Source organism: Microtus pennsylvanicus, chromosome 5, assembly GCF_037038515.1.
Source record: "Microtus pennsylvanicus isolate mMicPen1 chromosome 5, mMicPen1.hap1, whole genome shotgun sequence".
Classification (NCBI taxonomy): Eukaryota; Metazoa; Chordata; class Mammalia; order Rodentia; family Cricetidae; genus Microtus; species Microtus pennsylvanicus.
The window spans coordinates 116,231,791-116,256,641 of record NC_134583.1 but is presented as its reverse complement, the minus strand read 5'-3'; the positions used below and the strand labels follow the sequence as shown (position 1 = coordinate 116,256,641).

At 40.2% G+C, this 24,851-nt stretch overlaps 1 protein-coding gene across 4 annotated transcripts; it reads right to left on the bottom strand.

Annotated features, from left to right (window-relative positions):
- Positions 1–1,693: 1,693 nt before the first annotated feature.
- On the bottom strand, positions 1,694–24,781 carry Marchf5 (membrane associated ring-CH-type finger 5). Of its 4 annotated transcripts, none has more exons than XM_075973932.1 (6): positions 24,584–24,781; positions 20,074–20,276; positions 14,111–14,286; positions 5,587–5,770; positions 5,244–5,410; positions 1,694–4,636 (listed from the first exon to the last, which is right to left on the bottom strand). In XM_075973932.1, the coding sequence occupies exons 1-6, from the start codon at positions 24,616–24,618 to the stop codon at positions 4,520–4,522; spliced, it is 882 nt and encodes a 293-aa protein (XP_075830047.1). In that variant the 5' UTR covers positions 24,619–24,781; the 3' UTR covers positions 1,694–4,519. The 4 variants fall into 4 exon arrangements, with proteins under 4 accessions (XP_075830047.1, XP_075830048.1, XP_075830050.1 ...); XM_075973933.1 differs by having other exon boundaries at positions 14,156–14,286; XM_075973934.1 differs by lacking the exon at positions 1,694–4,636 and having other exon boundaries at positions 5,229–5,410; positions 14,156–14,286.
- Between the last annotated feature and the right edge of the window lie 70 nt (positions 24,782–24,851).

Sequence of the window (24,851 nt, the reverse complement as noted above, 5' to 3'; positions counted from 1 at the left end):
TGTCATAGAAAGTCACGTCATTTAACCCAGGCGATAAACAGGCTCTACAGTTCTCATTTCATTTACAAAGAAACTGAGGGTCTAAGAAGGAACTTACCCCACATCTATCAGATAGAATATTCATCCAAAGCCACCCACGGCTTCTCCAACTAGTCTGTGTATCAGACATCAGACATGGGTAATAGTGACTTAAAACCAACATGATCAATTACTAAGATGCAAGTGCTTTTGGCTTATTCAATCTTTAACCTACGTTTCTAACCTACGTCAGAAATGTTTTAAAATTTTGTTTTTAAAACTTATTTTTATGTGTATGAGTGTTTTCTCTACATGTGTCACATGCATGCCTGGTACCTCCAGAGGCCCGAAAAGGGCATCAGATCCCCCACCCCCTCCCCAACCCATAACTGGAGTTACAGTGTGAACTACCAGGTGGGTGTTGGGAATGGAATTATGCCCTCTACAAGAACAAGTACTCTTAATCACAGAGCCTTCCTTCTAGCCCCTACGTCAGAAACACTTTGTCCTAGCATTTCAAACTGGCTTTGGTGGCACATTCCTATAATTTTAGTCTTTGGAAAATAGGGTTGGGCATCAAGACTCAAGGTCAGCCTCAGATACACAGCAAGTTTGGTGCCAGTCTGGGCTACGTGAAATTTTCAAAAATCCAAAACAAAAAACTTAAAAAGTTCCTATATTTCAGGGGAAGCAGTGCCATTTACTAAGTCCCAGGGAGCTCGAAGAGTGACAGGAAGGGATACATTATTAGAATATATTTTGAAATTAGGTAATCTTAATTATAAAATCATTTATTTTTTGTTAGGGTATTACATAGCCTAAATTGGCCACAAACTGTTTATGTAGCAGCCAAGGATAACCTTGAATTGACTTGTATCTGAATGTTGGGATTATAGGCATGTGTCACAACTGGTTTTGCAGAGCCAGGGTTGAACTACAACTTCCTGCACTGGGCAAACAAGCTAGTTTGACAGCTGGAGAGATGGCTTTCACTCATCTGATCCATTAAGATCAACCCCCCAGCCCCACAGGGTGGAAGGAACTGACTCACAAACCGTTCTCTCTAACCCCATAACACACACACACACACACACTGAATAAAAATATAAAACAAACTTAAATGGGGCTAGAGAGATGGTTCCAGGGCTTAGAAGTCTTGCAGAGGATCCAGGTTCAGTTCTCAGCACCCACACCTGGTGGTTTACATCTGTAACTTCAGCTTCACAGGGATCTGGTGCCCTTTCCTGGACTCTATGGACTTTGCACCCAATGTGTACATACCCACACATTCAGAGCTAGTTCCAGGACGGGCCCAAAGCTACAGAGAAACCCTGCCTCGAATAAAATAAATAAAATAAAACTTCTGGAAGTGGTGTTGGTGCAGGCCTTTATTCCTGGCACTTGGGGAGCAGAGGCAGACATAACTCAGTGAGCTTGAGGCCAGCCTGTTCTATAAATTGAATTCAGGACAGTCAGGACTGTTTCACAGAGAAACTCTGTATCCCACCCCCACTCCCCAAAATTTAATACTAAAAAAATAACAAAATTTAAGATTATTTAGATTACTTTTATAGTCTCACAAAGATTTTGGTAATTAACTCCAAAAAAACGTAGGTATGTTATGTAGGTACAGAACTAATTTTAGGGTTGGTTCAACAGACAAAGTACACCTAAAGAGCATAAAAATTCTTTATTCAACCTAATCCAGCCAGTATTGAGTTTTCTATATTAAAAACAAGATATTTTAAAAAATTACAGCAGAATTAGCAAGGCAGTGACTAATAAAGTCACTAAATTTGATTATATATTTTTCAATCATTTGGTAAGTACATAATTAACAATATTTTCAGCCATTTAGATGGAGTTAACTTCTACAATAGAATTTTACTAAACATTGAATTTTATAAAAAGAGGTTTAAAACATTGACATTTCTAGAAATAACAAAAACAATATGAAAATAAATTGGAGAACAGTATACTCACATATTCCCAAAGTCTCTATTGTCTCTCTTCTCTACTGTTCTGTTTATTACTGTCCTGTCCTAGAGAGCAGACCACCACTGTTTAGGAACTATTGAGGCCTAAAGAATCTCTGTCCTTTCTCAGCTAATCCTAGAAATTGTCTAAGTGTGATTTGCATTTTAGAGATGAAAATAACTGTGGCCAAGCAGCCATTTTGCCATGGTTATACACTACAGTTATTAAAACTTGAACTAGGCTCTTAAAGCTACCTACCCAGCTTTAATTCTGCCCATGTTTTTGCTTCATGGTTGGGTGGCCACCATCCGGGCAGGACTGGCATGGGTCATTTTCTTGGAATAAGGCTCTTAAGATTTGAAACTATTCAGTTGCAAGACTAGCATTCGCTCCTTTCTGCAGGCACTTGTGGTTCCTTCCCCATTACTCTACAAAGTTCTACTTCCTGCCCCCAAGGGATTAGAGCTGCTTCCTTGTCCTTCATGGACCTTGATGCCAATCAAACCCATCTTGGACATTAAAGTAATATGTAGGGAATTGAGTGCTTGCATAACTGTAAGTGCTGCTCAATTTAACAAAATTATCAAGGTCATTCTTTAGTATGTCTTTTCACAATGGGAATTATAAAAGTCAATATATTTCATAATTGCAGCTAAATATCTAAGTTATTTTTATTTATAATCAGAGTTCATATTTTCTCTTTAGAACAGCAGTGTTAGGTTAATTCAGTCAAATTGTCCCTTATACCCTAGATTATTACAACTCTGGATGTTCAATAGTCATTCACAGATACCATAAAACTCAAAACTGAGTTATTCAACCTTTAGAAAGATATCAGTCTTTACTAAAAGTATGTTTTATTTACAATCTAACCCAGCTCAATTTATATTTGTTACACTCCTAAAGTACCGATTTCTCAGTAGGGGACCATTTATTATCATGCACCACACACTGTGAACAGTGTTTTTTAAGCTTTAAAATTTTCATTTTAATCAATGAAAATAAGTAAAAGAACACTCAGATCGCTGAACAGTAGAATGGTCACTATTTAACATGACCCAAGTAACTGCTTTTGAACAATAAATACATAACTAGTTAAACAGACTATTTATTAAGGAGCTAGCCCCCTTAATATGACAATCAGGACCTAAAAGAGGGCTGGTGATGTAGCTCAATTGTAGTGTTTACCTAGCATGCAGAAGGCCCTGGGTTCAATCCTCAGCACTGCATAAAAAGCAGCCTATAATTGGGAGGAGCAGGAGTTCAAGGTCATCTTCAGATACCTAGGAAGCCTATGTGAGAGACCTTGACTCAAAAACAAAACACCCTAAACACATCAGTATTGGTTATCTTATAAATGGATATAGCCAAACCAACACCTGGATACTCATTAAAGACTTGCTCTCATAATTACCTCACTGACTGAGATTCACGAAACGCTCAAGACCACAGTTTGGGTTACTTACTGCTTGTTCTAACAAATTGCAAACTGTCAGAGCTGGGACCAAGTTTATCTTATTCACCACTGTATCCCACAGCACCCTGCAGTGGCTGAGTAAATGGGAGGCAATTAACAAATATCTAAATAACTGAATCGATGAAAAAACCCCAGCAATTTTATTATTTTTTTCCAAGTTAATCTCTGTTTAAATTACTAACTGGCAGCCCCAAGTCCTAGAAATACAGGATTTAAAAACACTGAGTGACACAGGCCTTCTACCTCATTTCTCCTGTCCCTCCCTTGCCGCCCTCCCTCCCACCTTTTCTGAACAACCCCTCAGATACACACACATACACACACACACACACACACACACACACACACACACACACACAACGATGAATACATGGGTCAAAATTACATTATGAACTATGATGTCAACATTGCATAAATAAACTTTAATAGTGAAAAAGTGATCTGGAAGCCCTGGAAACTGACCCTATATATCTGAGATGTCACATGGGTTAAGGAAAAGGCAACAGAATCTCTGTTGTTCGGATGATCATTTCAATGCTCACGTATATATTTTTTGGTTTGTTATTTATTCAGAACTAATTTACATTTCCTCATATTAGCACAGGCTCCTGTTTAGCATGTAATCAGATTATGCCAGTGAGGAAAGTCCTCACAGGACCTTCATTGAGTTGCTGTTTCTAAGAAAACACTGAACATGAGTATATACAAAAGAGGCATCAGAATAAAACAGCATGTCCATTTTTAATATTTATACAGTTTTATCTTTACATTTTTGTCTGGAAAAATATGAACAAACCCAGGTTTTCCATGCTAAAATAATGGTTTAGTCGACAGCCGTCAAAGCAGTACATATAAATAACCAAGTTGAATCGTATCCTTAGGTTCTGTGATTACTGAGAGGATCCCCTGCTTTGCGTGCTTTATTATATTTCTTAAAAATATAGGAGCAGTACTTATCACCAGTCTCCACTAGTACATTAATGATGGAATCAGAACAACACGTCAGGCTCGTCAGGATGAGAGGCCTCAGAACAACAGAAGTCAGTTTTATGCTTCTTCTTGCTCTGGATAATTTAAGATTTTGCGGTGTGCCTGACGTAAATATTGCTGCTGTTTGAAGTAAACCTTAAATGCTCCTTTTATGGCAACAAAAGCAATTCCACCCTAAAATAAAAAGGGAGATTAATTTTTTTGTAATGCAGGCTTAGAGAAACAAGAAAAAGAACTTTACAAAGATCACAAAAGACACAGGGTTTGGCACCAAATGAATCCTGATAACTGCAAGGAAAACACTCTTTTCCGTTAGGGCTGAAATTAGGCAAAAAGTAGACACTTCAAGCGGCGGAGGAAGAGCTTCCTCCACCCGCATCATTTGAGCTGCTTTCTTCCCATGGAGTTCTACATTCATTTGGTAGAAAGGAGATTGGCAGAGCGCCATGCGGACTATGACCAAGGAGGGCAAGTGGGGTGGCAGGAAACAACATGAGCCAGTTTCATATTGTGTTTATTTATGATGCTGGTATTGGGGATTGAGCCCAGAGCATATTCCAGAAAAGAAGGTACCTATAGAAAGGGTCCAAAGGCCAGATTGGCAGCAGCAAAACCCCCCTTTTTATTTCCTTCAAGCTAAGGTGACAGCGGGGTTAATGAAAAGACAAGGCAGGGGAACTACACAGAGCCCCTACAGAACTTCTCTCCCCCTTAAAAAACAAATACAGTTTCACTCTCTTCTGTATAGTGCTTGAGACAAGTAATATTAAATCCATCTTACCAAGATTGTCCTTTGTAAATTTGAGTTAACACTACTGAACATCAGTTTACCAACTATTGTCGCAATAGTAGGAAAGACAAGGGCTCCACACAAAATTCGGGTAGCAGAGACATGATCAGCTAAAGGATTAGCTTCAGCTGGAATTCGAGGAACAGGACAACCAATCCCTAGAAGAAGGGGGAAGCATCATGTTAGTACTAAACCTTAGGAATAGTTAAAAAAAATACTTTCGGCTTTAAACATTAACCCCCCCCCCCCCCGCCAAACAACAAAGCCATGTGATGGTTCTTCTAAAGATCAATTCAACAGTGCTTTATTTATACAGCACAATTCAGGACCTTACCTGGAAATATACTGTTCAGAATTTGTAGTTTATTTGAATATTTGCGCCATAGTCTAAGCACATAGTCCTCCCAGCGGATCATTTTGCCCAGTATCAGCATGACAGGAATAGTAGGAAGTCCAATCAAAAGGAATAAAGGGTCAGCTCGCTCCATGACATCTAGCCCTTCTTTATGGCCTACGACCTGAAAAGCAGACAGCATTTGCTACAGTTATTTTCTTATCTAAAGCAGCAGTATGCTTTTTTTTTTTTTTTTGAGACATGGTTTCTGTGTGTAGTCCTGACTGTCCTGGAACTCTTCTGTAGACCAGGCTGGTCTCTACCTCAGGGATCTGCCTGGTTCTGCTTCCCAAGTGCTGGGGTTAAAGGCAGGGCACAGTGGCACATACATATTTGTGTGGTAATATATTCAGTTCCTTTTGTAAGAAATACTTAATTTCAAAAAACAGAAAGTTAAAAAAAAAGTCTGAAAGCCTTTAGCCTTGATTTGTTTATAAGAAATAATACTGGGACTGGATGGCTCAGTGGTTAAGAACACTTGCTGCTCTTGCAGAGAACCCAGGTTTGATCCCCAACTCCCACAAAGCAGTTAACAACCACTCGTAACTCCAGTTCAAGAGATCTGACAAGCTGTTCTGGCCTCTGGGAACTACACCCAAGTGGTGTAGATGCACTCCAACAGGCTCACATATATAAGTATAAAAAATAAATCTCAAACATAAAAATTAAAAATAAAAATAAGCCGGGCAGTGGTGGCGCAAGCCTTTAATCCCAGCACTTGGTAGGCAGAGGCAGGCAGATCTGTGAGTTCGAGGCCAGCCTGGTCTACAAGAGCTAGTTCCAGAACAGGCTCCAAAGCTACAAAGAAACCCTGTCTCGAAAAACCACAATAAAACAAAATAAAATAAAAAAGAAAGATCACCCATAGCCGAGTGAGGTAATGTACACCTTTAATCCTAGTACTCAGAACACAGAGGAAAGGAGATTTCTGTGACTTTCAGACGGAAAGTAGGTGGGTTTACAAAGCTCTATGTTAGCCAGGGTTACACAGCGAAACCCTGTCTCAAAATAAAAATCATCATAATCTAGCCAAGAGTATACAGCCAAGTATAGCCAAGCTATTCCATTTTACATTGGAATAAAATAACTTTACAAAAATGGCTGATTGCATTAATTACATCTCAGCAGAGTTGTGAAGGTACATCCAAGATTTGCTGTTATTTAATTTTTTGAGACATAGTCTCACTGTGTAGCTTTGGCTGGCCTGGAACCCATTATGTAGACCAGGCTGGCCTCAAATTCAAAGAGATCCACTTGCTCCTGCCTCCAAAGTGCTGGGATTAAAAGCACACACAGCTTTTCAGTGCAGCAGCCATTTTTTCAGTAACTGGCCAAAATGACAAACACAGAGGGAAAGATGAAAGGCACCCGCTGTATGTTCTCTAGACTGTTTTTGGAAACATCAAAGTGTTCTTCTGGCCACGTAACATTCAAATCTACAGGAAGGGTGATATGGCAGACACTAAAGAGAAATGCCCCATTAAGTGTAACCATGGCAAAACTGGAAGTTTACAACATCAGTTAGCATGCCAAGGGCATCACTGTAAACAAGCAAGTTAAGAAAAAGATTCTTGCCAAGAGAATTGTGTGTATTGAGTAAATTAAGTACTCTAAGAGCTGAGACACCTTCCTAAAACAGGTGAAAGAAAACAATCAAAAAGAAAAAGGCACCTAGTTCAGCTCAACACCAACCTGCTCAACCCAGGAAAGCACACTTGGTGAGAACTAATGGAAAGGAGCCTGCGATGCTGGACTCCATTCTCTATGAATTCATGGCTTAGTAGACAAAATTCAAGAACCGAGAAACTCTATACCCAAAAAAAGAACCTAGACTGTAAAGTATCATTGTGTTTGTGGGGGGGGGGGTTGTGCACCAGAATGCAGGGTGGGTCTTCTATCATTTACTTTCATTTCTCTTTTTTTTTTTTTTTTTTTTTTGTTTTTTCGAGAAAGGGTTTCTCTGTGGTTTTGGAGCCTGTCCTGGAACTAGCTCTTGTAGACCAGGCTGGTCTCGAACTCACAGAGATCCGCCTGCCTCTGCCTCCCGAGTGCTGGGATTAAAGGCGTGCGCCACCACCGCCAGGCTACTTTCATTTCTCTTACTCAAATTTGTCAGTGGGCTCTGGGACTGGGATAATTTTAGATTGTATTTGTCATCTAGAAGATGTTTGTGTCCTGTGCTTCCTTTTAGGTAAGTACAGTCAAAGCAGAGTGGGACTAGCCTTCAAAAGACAGCCTAAACACACAGCTAGCAGCTGAGGCTGTAGTTCAGTGGCCACAGTGCTCTGCTTATGTAAGGCTTTAGTGCAATGCACATTGCCTATTAATTCCTAGCTACTAGGTACTTAGAAGTTCAAAAGATCTTGCCTTAAGTAAGAATAAAAGAAAAAAAAAAGAAAAACATTTCAATGTTTATGGAGGTTATTTTACACTAAAGGCAGGGCCTAATGTGCTTTTGCTATCTGAAATAGGACACATCAATCAGTACACTAGGAATAAGTTTATCTATGGCACAACATTGTTTTTAGGGTTTAAATCCATCAATGCTTAAAAGTCATTTATTGTAGTGCTGGGGAGGTTAATAACATGCTGTCTCTCTTTTTTTTTTAACATGCTGTCTTTTCAATAAAAATGCAAGTGGAGGATGGGGAGATGCTTAGTGGGTAGAAGTACTTGCACAGAGGCCTAAGTGACCTGAGCTTGATCACAGGATTCCACAAGGTAACAGAAGAACTGACTTCAAAGAGTTGTTCTCTGACCTCCACACTGAATTGGCCTATACAAAATGCATATGCAAATGAAATTTGATTTTTTTATAGTTCTTTATATATTCTGGATATGAGTATCCTGTCTAATGTACAGGTAGCAACTATTTTTTCTCATTCTGAGTATTATGGGATATCTGTACACTGTATGAAGATTTATTGTGATTGGTTTAATAAACAGCCAGTAGCTGGCAGGAGGTATAGGCAGCACTTCTGGGCAGAGAGAGGAAGTAGAAAGAGGGATCTAGGCATGCAGGAGAGATGCCAGGAGACGGAGAACAAGACAGATACGAAGGAGGAGAGGTAACAGCCACAAGCTACATGGCAGCATGTAGATGAATAGAAATGGGTTAATTTAAGTTATAAGAACTAGTTAGGAGCTGAGTAGTGGTGGCGCACGCCTTTAATCCCAGCACTCGGGAGGCAGAGGCAAGCAGATCTCTGTGAGTTTGAGGCCAGCTTAGTCTACAGAGAGTTCCAGGACAGGTTCCAAAGCTACAGAGAAACCCTGTCTCGAAAATCCAAAAAGAACTAGTTAGGATCTAGCCTGAGCTATAGGCAGAGCTTTCATATGAAATTTCCGTTACATTATTTGAAAGCTGGCTAGGAAGACAGAGAAAGACTCATAATACTGAAGGCTACCTTTACTGTGGTCATTGTTTCCTCTGCTGTCAGAAATGTTCTAATTTAATGTAATTCTGTTTGTCAATTCCTGCTGCTAGAGTCCTTCAGGAAAAATTCTTGTCTTTGCCTTTAAGAATTTTTTTTTAACCTATGTTTTTCTAAGATCTTTGATTCATTCTCCTTCAAGTGGATATCCTGTTTACATGGAGAACAAGACAGACACAAAGGAGGAGAGGTATTTACTGAAAAACTTGGTTTTTCTCCTCAATGTGTGTATTAAGACATGGTCTCACATATATCCCAGGATAGCTGTCTCAAACTCACTATGTAGCTGAGGCTGACCTTAAACTCTTGATCTTCCTGCCTCTACCTCTCAAACAGTTACAGACACTGGACATCACATCCAAACTAATGCATGTTTTTGACACTACTGCTGAAGATTAGGTGGCTATGGCTGTATTAACCATAGTCTATTCCATTGGTCTACATACCTGTTTTTGTGCCAGCATCATAGTACTGTTACTATGTTTCTGTAGTTAAATCTGAGATCAGTTTTTTTGTGTGTGTGTTTAAGATAGGTCTTATGTAACCCTTGCTGGCCTGGAACTCACAGAATGCTGGGAATAGAGGCATGGACCACCACATCTGGCTGAGATCAGATATAGTGATATATGCAGCATTGCTCTTTTTGCTTAGCATTGCTTTGGCTATTGAGGGTCTTTTAGTATTTATGAATTTTAGGATTGCCTTTTCTAGTTCTGTGATGCACTTTATGTTGAATATGGAGTTTGATTTTGACTTGTTTGTTTGCTTTTGTTTTTGGAGATGGGGTTTCTCTGTGGAGCCCTCATTGTTCTGGAACTTACTTTGGTAGACCAGGCTGACCTCGAACTCAGAGATCCACCTGACTCTGCTCCCCCAGTGCTGGAAATAAAGGTGTGTACCATCACTGCCCGGCAATAGACATTTATATAATATTAATCCTGCCAGTCCATGTATAAGGAAGGTCTTTCCATCATAATATACATATATATTTTTTAATTTTAGTGTATGGGTATTTGCCTGAACGTGTGTCTGTGCACTACATGTATGCCTGGTACCTGTAGAAGGGGGTTGGGCTTCCTAGAACTAGAGTTACAGACAGCTGTGAGGTCCCAAGTGGGTGCTGGGACTTTAACCCAGATCCTTTGAAAGAGTAGCATTATTAACCACTGAGCCATCTTGTAGACCTTAATGTCTTATTCAGGAACTTGAAGATGGTTTGTTTTTAAATATTTGGTTTTCTTTTTTTTTTTTCTCTCTCTCCGAGACAGGGTTTCTCTGTGGCTTTGGAGCCTGTCCTGGAACTAGCTCTGTAGACCAGGCTGGTCTCGAACTCACAGAGATCCACCTGCCTCTGCCTCCCGAGTGCTGGGCCTCCCGAGTGCTGGGATTAAAGGCCTGCGCCACCATTGCCCGGCTAATATTTGGTTTTTTTAAAGCTACTGTGAGTAGAATTTTTCTAATCCCAAAATGGGCTATTGAGCTGAATATACTTCTCAAGGAAGAAATACAAATGATTAATACATATTAATATTTAAAAAGGTGTTCAACATTATTAGACATCAAGGATACATATCAAAACTGCTCTGAGATTCCAATCCATCTCAGTCAAATGACTAATTTTGAGAAACAAAGGTTGGTCAGAAAGGATGTGGAAAAGAGGAATTCTTATATTTGACTAGTGAGAATATGTACTTGTGCAGCCACTAATGAAATTGGCACGGAAGTTAATCAAAAAACTACACTACTCTTGGTGATATACCCAAAGGACCCTTATGTCTACCAAAAGATAGATATATGGACAAAGAAAATGTTGTACACATGAACAATGGACAATGAAAATGGATAATATACAAGAAAATGGACAAACCTGGCAATCATTATATTAGGCAAAATAAACCAGACATGTAAGGAAAGACTGTGTCTTCTAGACTACACAGAATCTAGATTCAAATTTGTGTGTATATATTACATATGCTTTTGTTATAAAACTTAAAAGGGGACTGTGAGAAGGTAGGAGGTAAAAGAACATCCACATGACAGGAAATTAGGAGGCGCCTCCCTGGAGGGAAAAGATCCAGTAAGAAAGGCAAGAGGGTAGGGAAAAAGATAGTGGGGAACTGGGCTAAGAAAGAACAAAAATTATTACACATATGCATAATGCCATTAATAAACCCGTTATTTTGTATACTAATTTTTTTATTAGAGTTTTGTCAAGTGGTGCCATAAAGCTGTCACCCAGCACTTGGGAGACTAAGGTAGGAAGATCAGGAGTTCAAGTAAAAAGACCTTGTTTAAAAAAACATAAAAAAAAAGGCTGGACAGGTGTGGTGGCAGTCCTTTAACACTAGCTCTCCATCTGATTTGAAGGTTGTTGTGGAGTACTAGTTAAAGAAGTGTTACATTAGTTGATGCTGTGGAACATTTGTTTAATGATGAAAAGATGTGTTGCATTCTTTTATGTTGTATTTGTTTAATTAACTCTGTGAAGCTCTGTTTGTTACTTTGCCTGTCTAACACACCTGATTGGTAGGTCTAATAAAGAGTTGAATGGCCAATAGGTAGGCAGGAGAAAGGAAAAGCGGGACTGGCATGCAGAGAAAATAAATAGAAGGAGAAAAATCAGGGGTCAGCCATCTAGCTACACAGCAAGCCATGGAGTAAGAAGAAAGGCACATAGAAAGATAAAGTCCAGCCGGGCGGTGGTGGCGCACGCCTTTAATCCCAGCACTCCGGGAGGCAGAGGCAGGCGGATCTCTGTGAGTTCGAGACCAGCCTGGTCTACAAGAGCTAGTTCCAGGACAGGCTCCAAAACCACAGAGAAACCCTGTCTCGAAAAAAAAAAAAAGAAAGATAAAGTCCAAAGGCAAAAGAGAGATGGGATAATTTAAGAGAAGCTGGTTAGAAATAAGCAAGTCATTTATAAGAATAAGCCTCCATGTGACTCTTTGGGAACTGGGTGGTGGGCCCCTAAAAGAGTGAAGAGAAAAAGAAAAAAAAATCAAAAAGCAACAGATGGTGGCAAAGGCAGGTGAATCTCTAAGTTCAAGGCCAACCTGGTTTACAAACCAAGTTCTAGGGCAGCCAGGGCTACGTAAGACTACATAGACGCTGCTTCAAAACAGTAACCCCTCCCCCCCAACTTATCACTTGTGAGGCAGTAATATGTATATCTTCATGAGCTCAAGATCAGCCAGGACTACACAGCGAGACCCTGTCTCGAAACAAAAAAACCAAAAAACACAAAAAGCAAATGAAGAATCTCATTCAAATTCCATTAACTATAGACTGGAGACATGGAGAAGTAATGAGAATTAACTGGAAAGGAATAGTGATCTGGCTGGTGATTTATATATGAACTGCAGAGCTGATCACAGCAAACTAAAAAAAAAAATGTTAGGCCCTAGGGGATGGCAAATCTCAGGGCATGATATGCATGTAGCTCAGTTGATGCACCATATAAACTGGGCACAGTAGCTGTATCAGCTAGTTTTACTTGTGATTAAATACCCAACAGAAGGATTTAAGGGGTTCCCTAACTGACAGGCTGAGAACACAGGTCAGCATAGTGGGAAGTGCTGACAGGAGTCTGATGCAGCCGAGTACAAGGTAGCCCCAGTTCATTTTCTCTGCTCTACAAAATCCAGAGCCCCACCTCAATGAACCTAAAATAGATAATCCCTCATAGGAGTGCCCAGAGGTTTGTATTTTTAGTGCCTACTTCCTGTCAAATCAACATTAACCATTAGAGTAGCATAAGGCTATAATCCTACCCCTTGGCAGGGTGGAGACAGGAAGTTCAGAAATTCAAGGCCAACTTTAGGCTACAAATCAAACTGGAGGCAAGCTCCATATCCTGCCCATTCATGTTTTGCTAATGTTAACTCTGGGACTTGACATAAACTAGTCTGCCCCTCGCCCCTGTCAAAAAAAAAAAAAAACCCACATAAATACTGTTGGTTTAGACACTGCATAGAAATAAAAACAAGTAAATAGAAGTGTTGTATGGTGATTGGAATAGCCAAAACAATGTTAAGTAACAGCAGCAACATCTATTATCTTACTTTTTACTTTCAATGTAATCATTTATAGGATTTTTACCATGAGAGCTTTGCTTACATACTCATATATGCATGTTTAGGTAGGTAAAAGATGCTGTCCCAATACTCTTAAAATTACACAGTACGTATCTACCATCCCAGCTAATCACTCATTCTTGGAATAAATGTTTCAAGCAAGGGAGTAAATAAAAAGGTGATTTCTAAACAGTTAACCCACAATACATATTTGTAACTTTTGTTTCCTTGCTTATATTAATATTTCCAGTCTATAAATCCAAATTATTAAAATTTTCAAGCACCAGCTCAAGACTTTTCTTATAATAGCAATTGATCTTTCCCTTTTACTGAATTAAAAATGTTGATAGAGGTCTGTATTTGATTCATATTTACATACATAATTATATAACTGCTCTCTAGTATGTCATTATGTACACCTTACTTGAAGTCCCAACACTGAGTGAGACTTACCTAAAGGTAAAAACACAATGGTTAATAAACTGCTGTATTTTTATACACAGAACGCTAGACAGATCTCTACAGTTATATGAAAAGATCAAGAATCATTATGAAAAGAGACTGCAGCTATAATATGAAATTAGCCATAGTGGGTACCTAAGGAGGTGATGGGGATCTAGGCAAATGAAGGACAGGAGAACTCTCCCTAGACCACTCTGTACAGCACTTTACTGTGTGCATGGATGGGAGTGGGGCATGCTACAGCTCATGTGTAGAGGTCAAAAGACAATTTCTTTTGGGAATCCAGTTCTCTCCCTTTCTATCAATGTGAGGGCTGGGGAAATTGAAATTGGATCATTAATTTCATTAGGCTTTGTGGCAAGCATCTCTACCCACTAAGCCATCTTGCTGGTTCTAGTCTACTTTTTATATAACTTGTTATTCTTTAATCATGATAGTATCATTACTTATTTAAAACAATACATTTTAAAAACTCCTAGCAAATATTTAATAGACCTTCACATCAAAAGTAGTATCACTGAATAGAGTAGAATGGTGAACCTGCATCACTGTCACTGCTCCATAAGTCACAGCTGTCCAATAGATAGATCCAACCATTATTCCTGCTGCAGCAAAAGGGCAAGCTTTTGAGATCAGTCTATCTGCAAGATCCAAGACATAAACGACTGGACCTACAATATGAAGAGAGAAAAGTTTCAACACAAGGTGGGTTTTTAGGATGACTTCTTCAATATTTTCTATAGGTCTAAAACACTTGTATGAAGTTAGATGTTCTAAAAACAGTTGTTAAATAGATATTTTTAGATATGTTTTGTGTGTGTGTGCAAGTGTGTGTCACATGTCTGGATGCCTATGGAGGTCAGAGGCATGGGATCCCCTGAGCTGGAGTTACCATGTGACTGTGAGACATTTGGCATGGGTGCTGGGAACTGCACTTGGGTTCTCTAGAAGAGCAAGCTATAGCATACTCTTAGCTACTGAGTCATCTCTCCAATCTCTAGTTGTTATATGTCTAACAGAAATTCAGACTTGAGTAGTTTAGACTTTCTCGATAATTTGCATGAATGAATATCTAGGCTGTTCAAACTTTATTATTGATCCTGTAATTAGAGCAATAAATAAAGTTGCTTCATTAGCCAGTAAGGGCTAGAGCTAAAGGGCCAAGCAGTGATTAAATGAAAAAAAAAAAAAATAAAATAAAAAATAAAGTTGCTTCAGATGAGGGAAACCTCACTTCTACCTCAATCACACTGGCTACTGTAGAGTGAAAGGACTATTTGAGTTTGCTTGTTTTTTTTTCCAAATAGTTCCTAGGAACCATTAAGTCCTGTTTAAAAAAAAAAAAAATTGCATTTCTGACTTTAGTCATTGTGTCTTGATACAGTGTATAAAGGTAATGCTATTTTTAAAAAATATTAATATTTACTTATTTATTAATGTATATAAGGATTTTTTTCTGGCCTGCATGCATGTCTGTGTTGCACCTGTATTGCATATGGCTGTGAGCCTTGATGTAGGTGCTGGAACTGAATCCAGGTCCTCTGTAAGAACAGCAAGTGCTCCTATCCAATGAGCCATCTCTTAGCCCCATGGCTATTTTCTTATAGCCACACAAGTCAATTTATTTTACCTGATTTTACTGTATTTAGTTGAAAATTATTTTCTAGAAGAGTAATCAGCACTCCTACCCATGTACCCATCTCTCCAGTCCTGCGTTTAGGTTTCTTGACAGAGTCCAAAATCATTTTATTCCAAAAGGACAGACATCTCTGATACTAGGAGTTAAAAAAATCATCAATTCTTGTAGTGATTTCTCTGAATTTTAGGAAAGCACTTAAGCGTTTACTAGTTATGAAACATGGCCAGTTCAGGACCCTTGTTGTAACTTGCAGCCACCTACTTCTCCAGCCCTAGAGGATCTGACACCCCCACCCCCGTGTGTGAGCACTGCACATACACGGTGGACAGACATACAGGCAGGCAAAACATCCATACACATAAAAATAAATAAAATTAAAAAAGAGAAAATTATTTTCTAATAAGCTTTTTCTTTTTCTTGTTTTTTTTTTTTTTTTTGGTTTTTCGAGACAGGGTTTCTCTGTAGCTTTGGAGTCTGTCCTGGAGCTAGCTCTTGTAGACCAGGCTGGCATAGCTTTTTCTAAATGATTATGGAGTGAGTGTTTATGGTATTCTAATAGCACATGTGCCAATAATCACTTATAGTCTTACTATTTTGGAAGTATTTACTTGCCAGTAAGTCCAATTTAATTTACCTCTAGAATTTTGCAGAGAAATGGAAAGGCTGTAGACCTGTTCACCACAAAACCAAAGAACTGAACCTCTGCATTTAACCAAAGGTATAAGTAACTTGTTGGCTAAGTAATTTATTTGTCGAATATCTCTATATACAAACTGTTATTTTAGACATTTCTTAGAAATGTATAAGTTCTATCCCGTGCTTTCTTGGAGCCTACAATCTAAAGAATGTTAAACACAAAAGCAGTTACCATATTGTATAAAGAAATTAACATAGTAATTTCACAATAGAATAATTAAACAAACATAAAAGGAAAAAAAAATCTTATAAAGGCTCGATAAAAACTCCCCACTGACTTCTAGAGCCAGCCACTGTAAAGACAGAGGTGACGTTGTGAAGGAAAGATTCCTTAGAAGGTGGCACTGGAAGCCAGAAACCATGGGTACATAATAAAAGCTCAGCATTTGAATTTCTTAGGATTGCTAAATCTGTAATCAGAAAACTAAAGCCAGGAGATCCTCCGCGTTCCCATGGTCAATACTGGAGCCCTGGGAGCCAAGCTTCCACTTTAGACCAGGAGGTATCTCTTCATTCGCAAGGTCACAGCACCCGCCTTTCTCTTCTTGGCTCCTTCATCATTAACCCTACTTGTTTCTATCAGACAAACATTATTTCATTTATCTTAAAATAAACTTTTTTTTTTTTTACTATGTGTGGACATGTGGGATGTAGGTATGTGTTTTGAGGACGCCAGAGGACACCTTCAGGAAGTAGTTCTCTCCTTCAACCACCAAGGACCAGAACTCAGACTGGCAGGCAGTGTCCTTACCTGCTGAATCTTTTCACCAACCCCCTAAAATCTTTTTATTTATTTATTTATTTATTTATTTATTATTTTTGAGAGAGTGCCTCACTATCTAGCCTAGGCTGGTCTTGAACTCATAAAGATTCACCTGCCTCACCTTCCCAGTGTACCGGCCTTCTAAAATCTTCTGATCCTTCCTGTCCTACTACTCCATTTCCTTGCTTCCTCTGAATACTCAAAATAACTGTCCAATTTTCCTTTAGTTTTTCCCAAAAACCTATTCATGGGTATCACTAACAACCTCCACATATCTAAATTCAGTGGTTTAATCTCAGTACATTTACTTAGCCTATCAGCTAAACATGACATATTTTCTTTCCAACATATGGTTGGTTCTTTCCAGAACATCTTGTCACTCAATTTAAGTTTCCTTGCTGATTTCTTCTTTACTTTCATAAAGTTCCCTCTGCTAATCTATACCACACCATACTTACTTACACATCTCCTTTTCCTAAAGCATCTTCATCACATAACATACTTTTCTTATTAAATCTATTTCAATTTACTACAACAATGGTTGGAGAACCACAACCCCATAGCCAAATCTAACCAGCTGTCTACTTTTTAATTAAAGTTTTACTGGAAAATGGCCAGATGCAAAGTCTAAAACATATTTATTTATAGAGGTCTTTAGAGATCTACTTATTCCTGTATTGAAATACAGGCTCCAAAGGGGAAAAGTTCTGATTTTATTTATTGATGTACCCCAAATGCTCATGATTCTTAAGCAATTTGTGTAACTGAATTCTCTCCGAAGATACATATGGTAATTGAAACTAGTGAACGGGAGGGATATAACTCATATAAAAGACATGTGTACTTGGATGAAAATGTAATTCCTAAAAGGCAGCCCACAGTTATTTTATTTATTAGAGCCTGAATGACAACCTAGACGCCTGAGTCGTTTTTCCTAATAAACTGCAGAAAATCATACCAAAATAAGCTAAACTTTCTTGAGGAATTATACGGTTTTTTTTTTGTACAAAACCCCATAACCCTTATTTTAATTTTGAAAATTTTGTGTCTGTCCCTTGGGTTATTTATAGAATACTTGCCCAGTAAAATTAAGGAACGGGCTCAATTACTTATTCTAGACTTTTCAGATAAAACTCTTGTCTTGGCTTTTATCTTAATTTTACTTTGCCCAAATATTTCATTTCTTCCAGGCAGACTAATCCAAGACTAGTTTTAATATTTGGAAGGAAGAATATTTAGTATTAAACATATCATTATGATAAAAAGCCAGCCTGTGGAACTATTTCTTTGAGTTAAAGATTATCTAAGCAAGGGGCTGGAGAGATGGCTCAGAGGTTAAGAGACTGACTGTTCTTCCAAAGGACCCAGGTTCAATTCCCAGCACCCACATGCAGCTTACAACTGTCTGTAACTCCAGTTCCAGGGAATCTGACACCCTTACACAGACACACACGTAACAAAACACCAATGCACATATAGAAATCCTCTGGATGATAATCCCCAACTGAGTGTGCCAATCGCCTTTATGACACAGGACCATAATTTTAGGAATACAGTATCAGATTACAACACAAAGAGTTAAGGAGTATGGGAGGAGACAAAATCCTAGTCCTTGAAAACTCTAATTCTAACAGGAAAGAGAAAACATGAATAAATGCTCAACACAAATTAAGGGCATAAAAGTTTCAGTATTTTAGAAAGGCTTTATTAGCTTTCCAACACTGACTGGTGACTAGACCTAGAACTTCATGCATGCTAATAAGCGTTCTGCCACTAAGCTACACTCAGTCCACAGGACTGGATTTTCAATGGCTTGGTGGGTCTGACCACATACACTTTCAACAGTATTATATTTATATAATGGATGGCAACTGAAACTTTATAAACAACAACTTTTATAAATCTAATTCAAAAGGTATTAGAGAAGCCTGTAATTAAAAGTTTTATTGTGAATTCTTTCATATAATAAAGATTTTTATAAAGACAAACTTTCCTAATATTTTGGGTAAATTCAAGTTTTTGCATTTCAAAATTGAGTGACAAAAGTAAGCTGAAACTTTTGGGTAAACATATTAGGCTACTCCAAAAGAAGCAATCAGCTTTGTCTCAAGACACTGTAAACCCAACTTTGCTCTAGCTGTGATTCAGATTCAGGTAGAACTGGGTGAGGTGCTACACACCAGTAAATCTTGTACTTCCATCCTAAGGCTGAATGATTTTTTTTTTTTTTTTTTAATTTTCGAGACAGGGTTGCTCTGTAGCTTTTGGTCCTGTCCTGGAACTAGCTCTGGTAGACCAGGCTGGCCTCGAACTCACAGAACTAGCTCTGGTAGACCAGGCTGGCCTCGAACTCACAGAGATCCGCCTGCCTCTGCCTCCCGAGTGCTGGGATCAAAGGCGTGCGCCACCACCGCCCGGCAATCTCAGGAGTAATCCCCAGAAGCACCGTCCACCTCATTTGAGACAGGGTGTGGGACAACCCTGTTTCTGCTTCTCTAGCACAGGGCTCCATGTTCTGAAAACTGAACTTAGGTCCCATGTTTGCCAGGCAAACACTTTACTGACTAAGCTGTATCTCCAGCCCTGAGTCGGCTTTGTATTACAGCTCTCTTGTTCAGTTATATCCATAGTTAGGCATGAAAGTTTTTTCTTTTTTCCCACGGGGGGAGGAGAGGGAGTAGGGTAATGCTTCAAGACAGGGTTTCTCTATGTAACAGCCCTGCCTGCCCTGAACTTGCTTTGTAGACCAGCCTGGCCTTGAACTCACAGAGATTCACCTGTCTCTGTCTCCTGAGTGCTAGAAATCTTTTTCTTCTCAAACAAAAACACAAAGACAAATAGGCAAGTCTGAGGACTTGTTAAAGATATTGTAAACTCTTTGCAAAATAAATCTTTGACATTCAGAGAGGGAAAATATCAAAATTCACCCAAAAGCAAAGATATGAAATAATTTAAAAATAAATCTGAGGGGCGACATATTAAAAAGCATTGACAGTTCTTGCAGAAGTGCTGGAATCAGTTCCCAGAACTCACTTGGTGGTTTACAACTATCAAACTAAGCTTCAGGGGATCTAATGCCCTCTTGTAGCATCCCTGGGGACCAGGCATGCACATACATATACATACACTCAGGCAAAATACTCAAACATAAAAACCAACCAGCCAACCAGAGAGCTGGGTATTGGGGTTCATGGCTGGGGAACTATCATGAGTTCCAGGCCAGCCTGGGATAGAGTGAGATCTTGTCTCAAGTCCCCACCATTTCCTTTAAAAAAAAAAAAAAAAACTTGACATCATATATCTATATAATAACAACAGGAAACACATATGCTGTTCTTAATATAGTCAAACAGTCCTTACCCAACTTTGGAAAAACTATTAGGTATTCAGCATTGCACTGAGGACATGCCACTCTAGCTGTACTGTTTCCTCTTTGCTTTTCATCCACCCAGCGTTGCAGACAAGCCTGGTGAACCCACTTAGTAGATCCTCTGCATCTGCATGGTCTCACCCATTCAGCTGTTCTATCATCTTCATCGGTGGCAAAACACACCCAGCAACTTCTGAAAATTAAGAGAAAAATGTTTACCTCCAGGGGTGCACATGAAGCTTTTAGCTAATGGGATGGAATTATTATGTGGTTTTGTAGAACTTATATTAAAATACAGAGTCCAAACAATGAATTTATTCCAAGTAGAGCATTTCTTTTCTCTCCTTTTAATCTTCCACTACAGAATCTATCTTCTGAACTTTGTTATCCATTTTTTTTCTTATTCATCTTTCTAGTAATTCTGAGTAGTGAACCAGAGGATTCAAACAGTTTTAAGTATCTTTGGTTTTATAAGGGAGGGCCTTGGACCTTCCCCAAAGTAATGTGCCTCTGAGGACTGAATAATAATTCCATTGAGTAGCTAATTTAAACACATTTTTCTGATTGGACACAGTAACAAATGTGTGCAGTCCAGCAACTTGGGAAGTCAGACAAGCCCACGAAGTTGGAGGCTACCCTGAGCAGTATAGCAGGACCCAGTCTCTAAAACCACCTACCACCTCTAAACTAAAAACCTTTTTTAAAGATTTACTTATTTATTATGTATACAGTGTTCTGTCTGTATGTATGCTTGCTGATCAGAAGGGGCACCAGATTTCATTATAGATGGCTGTGAGCCACCATGTGGTTGCTGGGAATTGAACTCAGGACCTCTGAAAGAGCAGGCAGTGCTCTTAACCTCTGAGCCATCTCTCCAGCCCCAACTAAAAACCTTTTTGTGACAGAATCTTGTGTAGTCTAGGTAGCTTAAACAGTCTATGCAGTTGATGCCAGCTTTGAACTTTTGATCTGCCTGTCTCTACCACACTTAGGTTGGGGATGAATGCGGCGTTGTGCTTATCTGGGGAACCCTCTAATAACTGAGTTATATCCCCAGCTCTCTACAAATCTGATACTGATTTAACTCATAGAGAACCCCCCTTTCTTCCACCAAAGTTTGTGTAAGTGGTTAGGACAACTTCTAATTAAAGCTTGTTTCTTACTGTGCTTTCCACCTGGAAAACTGGCTGAATATGCAGGAGAGACAGGGTAGTCAGGTACTATAAACAGATGTGTTCCCAGCCTGGGCAGAACAATGTGGACTTCAATATGTACTTTGTGTAAAAACTTTCAGTTAAGATGGGAAAAAATTGGCAAGATGCTTCAGTGGGTGAGAGAACCTGCTGCAAAGTCTGACCACCTAACCTTGGTATCTGGGGTACATGTGGAAGTCTGACCACCTAACCTTGGTATCTGGGGTACATGTTATGGAAGAAGTCCTCTGACCTCCACATATGCATGCCAAGTAAATTTCTTTTTTTCCTTTTTTAAACTATGGGCATTTCTCCCTTGTAGTACCTCTTACCCATACTTAGATATGACTTAAGTCTCTTGGACTCTGAGAAACCCACATCATAGTCTCAAATATACTTTTCTTTCCTTGAACACCTCTTTACTTTTTTGTTTTGCTTTTTGAGATAGGGTTTCTCTGTGTAGCCCTGGATGTCTTGGAAATTGCTCTGTAGACCAGGCTGGCTTGCCTGCTTCTGCCTCCAGAGTGCTGGGGATTAAAGGCATGTGCCACCAACTGCCTGGCTCACTTCTTTGCTCTTAACCATCATGCTGAAGCCAATATTAAAATATCTTTAATAAAATCTTCAATCTTGCTTCATTAAATGGTAAAATATCCAGGTCATAAAACTCATCACTTTAACCATTTTACGGGTATAATTCAATTAAACTATACTCCCATTACTGTGGCTATTCACAGGATGACTAACATTTCTGCATAATACTACAATTGCTAAGTGTATGAGCAAATAGGGCAGCTGAGATGCTGTTAGTATAAATACATATTTAACACAACAGGTAATTTTCTAAGTATATTTGTCTCCTTTTGAACTGGATATATATTTTGGCAACAAAATGTGGGCATAGTATCTAGAACTTCCTACATTCTCTTAAGTTATTGAGGAGAGAACACATAAGTAGCTAGTATGGCTACATATATCAGAATAATGGTCAGTATTAAGTAAGGGATGGGCAGAGGCAGGCGGATCTCTGTGAGTTCGAGGCCAGCCTGGTCTACAAGAGCTAGTGCCAGGACAGGCTCCAAAGCCACAGAGAAACCCTGTCTCGAAAAACCAAAAAAAAAAAAAAGTAAGGGATGGGAATGTGGTTCAGTGTTACTGTGCTTATCTAGCATGAAGCCTTGGCTTCAATTCCCAGCACTGTATAAACACTGTATAAACGGTGGAGGCAGGAATAGCTGTATAGTCATCTCCCTTGTAAATTATATATAAGCATAGGTTTGTTTTCCCTAGTATTTTTACAATGAAAAATTTCAAGCTTTCTAAAAAAATATTCAGAAGTGGGCAGAAAGGACGTAAGAACTACTGTGAAATCTGGTCTTCTGGCTTTGTATCCACAAGCACAGGTAGCTGCAGATATATACAGTCCCTGCCAATGAAAAACTAAAGCCAACAATGGTGGGTGCGATGGTTATTGGCCTAAGATAGGGTCTCTCTCTCTCTCATACAGGTAGCTGTGCTTACCTATATAAGACCTGCAGAAGATGGGGCCTAGCAACACTGCATCACTGGAGGGAGGAGGGATTCATGAAGCCCCATGCCCTACCCAGGAACGGCTGCTGCAGGAAGAGGGAGTAAATTTTGTGGGGTAGCCACTGATAACTTGCCTACGCTCCTGTAAATAACCCAGATCCATGCTTATCCAATCAATCCTAATTGAATTCAGTGGAACACACAAAGACATGAAAACAGGAGGGAGGCTTGGCAGGAAAATATTCAGTAGTGGAGGGGGATGAGCTAGGGTAATGGAGTGGAAAATGAGCAAAATATGCTTTATGTTTACATTTCTGCAAAGGGCAGGCGGAATTCCCAAGTTTCTGTAAATTCTTCCCTGTGAATCTCCAAAGAATGTATGAAGAACCAGGACAACATCTAGCTGTAAAGATTTTTCTAAAGTCACGACATAAAAGTGAAAGTGGTATGTCATCAGAACAGACAGCTACGTAATACCTTCTGGAGGAACCGACTGGCACAGGCATTAATCTCTCTGGGCATATTTTAGCAAGCCACACCTGGTCAAGAATGATAAACTCTAAGGAAAGGAAAACCCGATAAGCAACCAGACTCCTAAACAACCGGAGAAACCAGCTAGGAGAGGTGGCACACGCCTTTAATCCTAGCACTTGGGAGGCAGAGACAGGAGCATCTCTTGGGGAATTTGAGGCCAACCTGGTCTGCAGAGCGAGTTCCAGGACAGGCTGCAAAGCTACAGAAACCAACAAAACAAAAAAACAACTGGAGAACCCAACAAGTCCATTAGTTCTAACAACAGAACACCTGCTAAGTATCAAGTCCTGTCCAAGGATTTAGGATAAAAAATGAGGAGTAACTTCTTGCCTTCTCTGGCGTGTGCCCCCACCCAAGCAGCCAATGGCTATAATCTCAATCAAGAGGCCCTTGACTCAAAGAGTACCACCTGCTGACCACGGTGGCCAGTTAGGCTATGCGGTGGCAAGCAACTACAAACATTAGGAAGAAGTTTGAACAGTTGGTCAGAACAGCAAGAAGCTGCCTAGGTGGGGAGCGTGGGTTTAATCACCAAAAACTCACTGGCTGGGATTTAAACAGCAGAGGGCGGTGCAGTCGAGATCTCAAAGAGTTGTACGGGCTGGAGACCCCCAGGAAGGGGCAACGGGTCCCAGTATGAGCCCACACGTTTCTGGGAAGTCAAACGTCAGGCGCGCTACGTGTTCAATGTTGCATGCATGTGGCTGTTTTCCATAACCTCTACTCCAGTGCGACCGTTAAGGCTCCCTTGTGGATATTCTGACCTTACGGCTTGGGGGTGGGGATGGGATGGGGGTTGGAAGGAGAAAAGAAACCCAGGCTTAAATAAAAAAGTGCCTATCCTTGCATTGTGAAGAGAGGCTTCAAAGTGCAGGGGATTATTCTCCAGGAAGATAATCTGGTTCTTCCCAGTGACATCGCTGCCAAACCCTTGACAACACAGTGGGGGGAGGAGGTGGAGAAAAGAAACTAATTCTACGGGTTAACAATAGCGTCCCTTCACCTCCAAAACAAGCTTTCGGTAGAAGCAGACCCCACTCCTTTAACTAAGTTTCTAAGTCTACGACCCAGGCCGCTCGCCCAATCTTCCCTTCACTGCCACCTCCAAACTCGGAGCCCTCTCCCAGCCCCAGGGCGGTGGAACTCTCGGCGGACGCCAGGACCCGCGCTCTCGGGGCCTCGAGGTCAGCATGGGCAGGCCCAGGACGGAGGCCGGCCGTTCCCGGCCCGCCGCTGCTCGTACCTGTCCAGCATCTGTTGAAGGGCTTGGTCCGGCATCTTCCGTGGAGCCGGCGAGTTCGGCCCTCGGCCGCAGCCCCGCTCAGGGCCAGGCCCGGGGACAATAGCACTGAGACGCGGCGGAGTAGGCCTCAGTCCCGCGGCGCCCGCGGCCCCGCCACACAGCCTCCCGGCGCGGCTCTGACAGGCCCGCGGCGGCGGTGCGCGGCCGGCGGGCGTCCGCAGAGGGCGGCGGGGAGCGAAGAGGAGGAGCCTGGGGCCGGGAGGCGGCG

What these genes read in the sequence shown, in the direction of transcription:
- Marchf5 (XM_075973932.1), bottom strand. Translation starts at nt 24,618, where the DNA reads ATGCCGGACCAAGCCCTTCAACAGATGCTGGACAG. An exon ending in AATAGTTTTTCCAAAGTTGG is followed by an intron (nt 14,287 to 20,073) that starts GTAAGGACTGTT and finishes TTCATATTGTAG; the next exon opens with GTCCAGTCGTTTATGTCTTG. An exon ending in ATACTACTTTTGATGTGAAG is followed by an intron (nt 5,771 to 14,110) that starts GTCTATTAAATA and finishes TCTGCTTTTCAG; the next exon opens with GTCGTAGGCCATAAAGAAGG.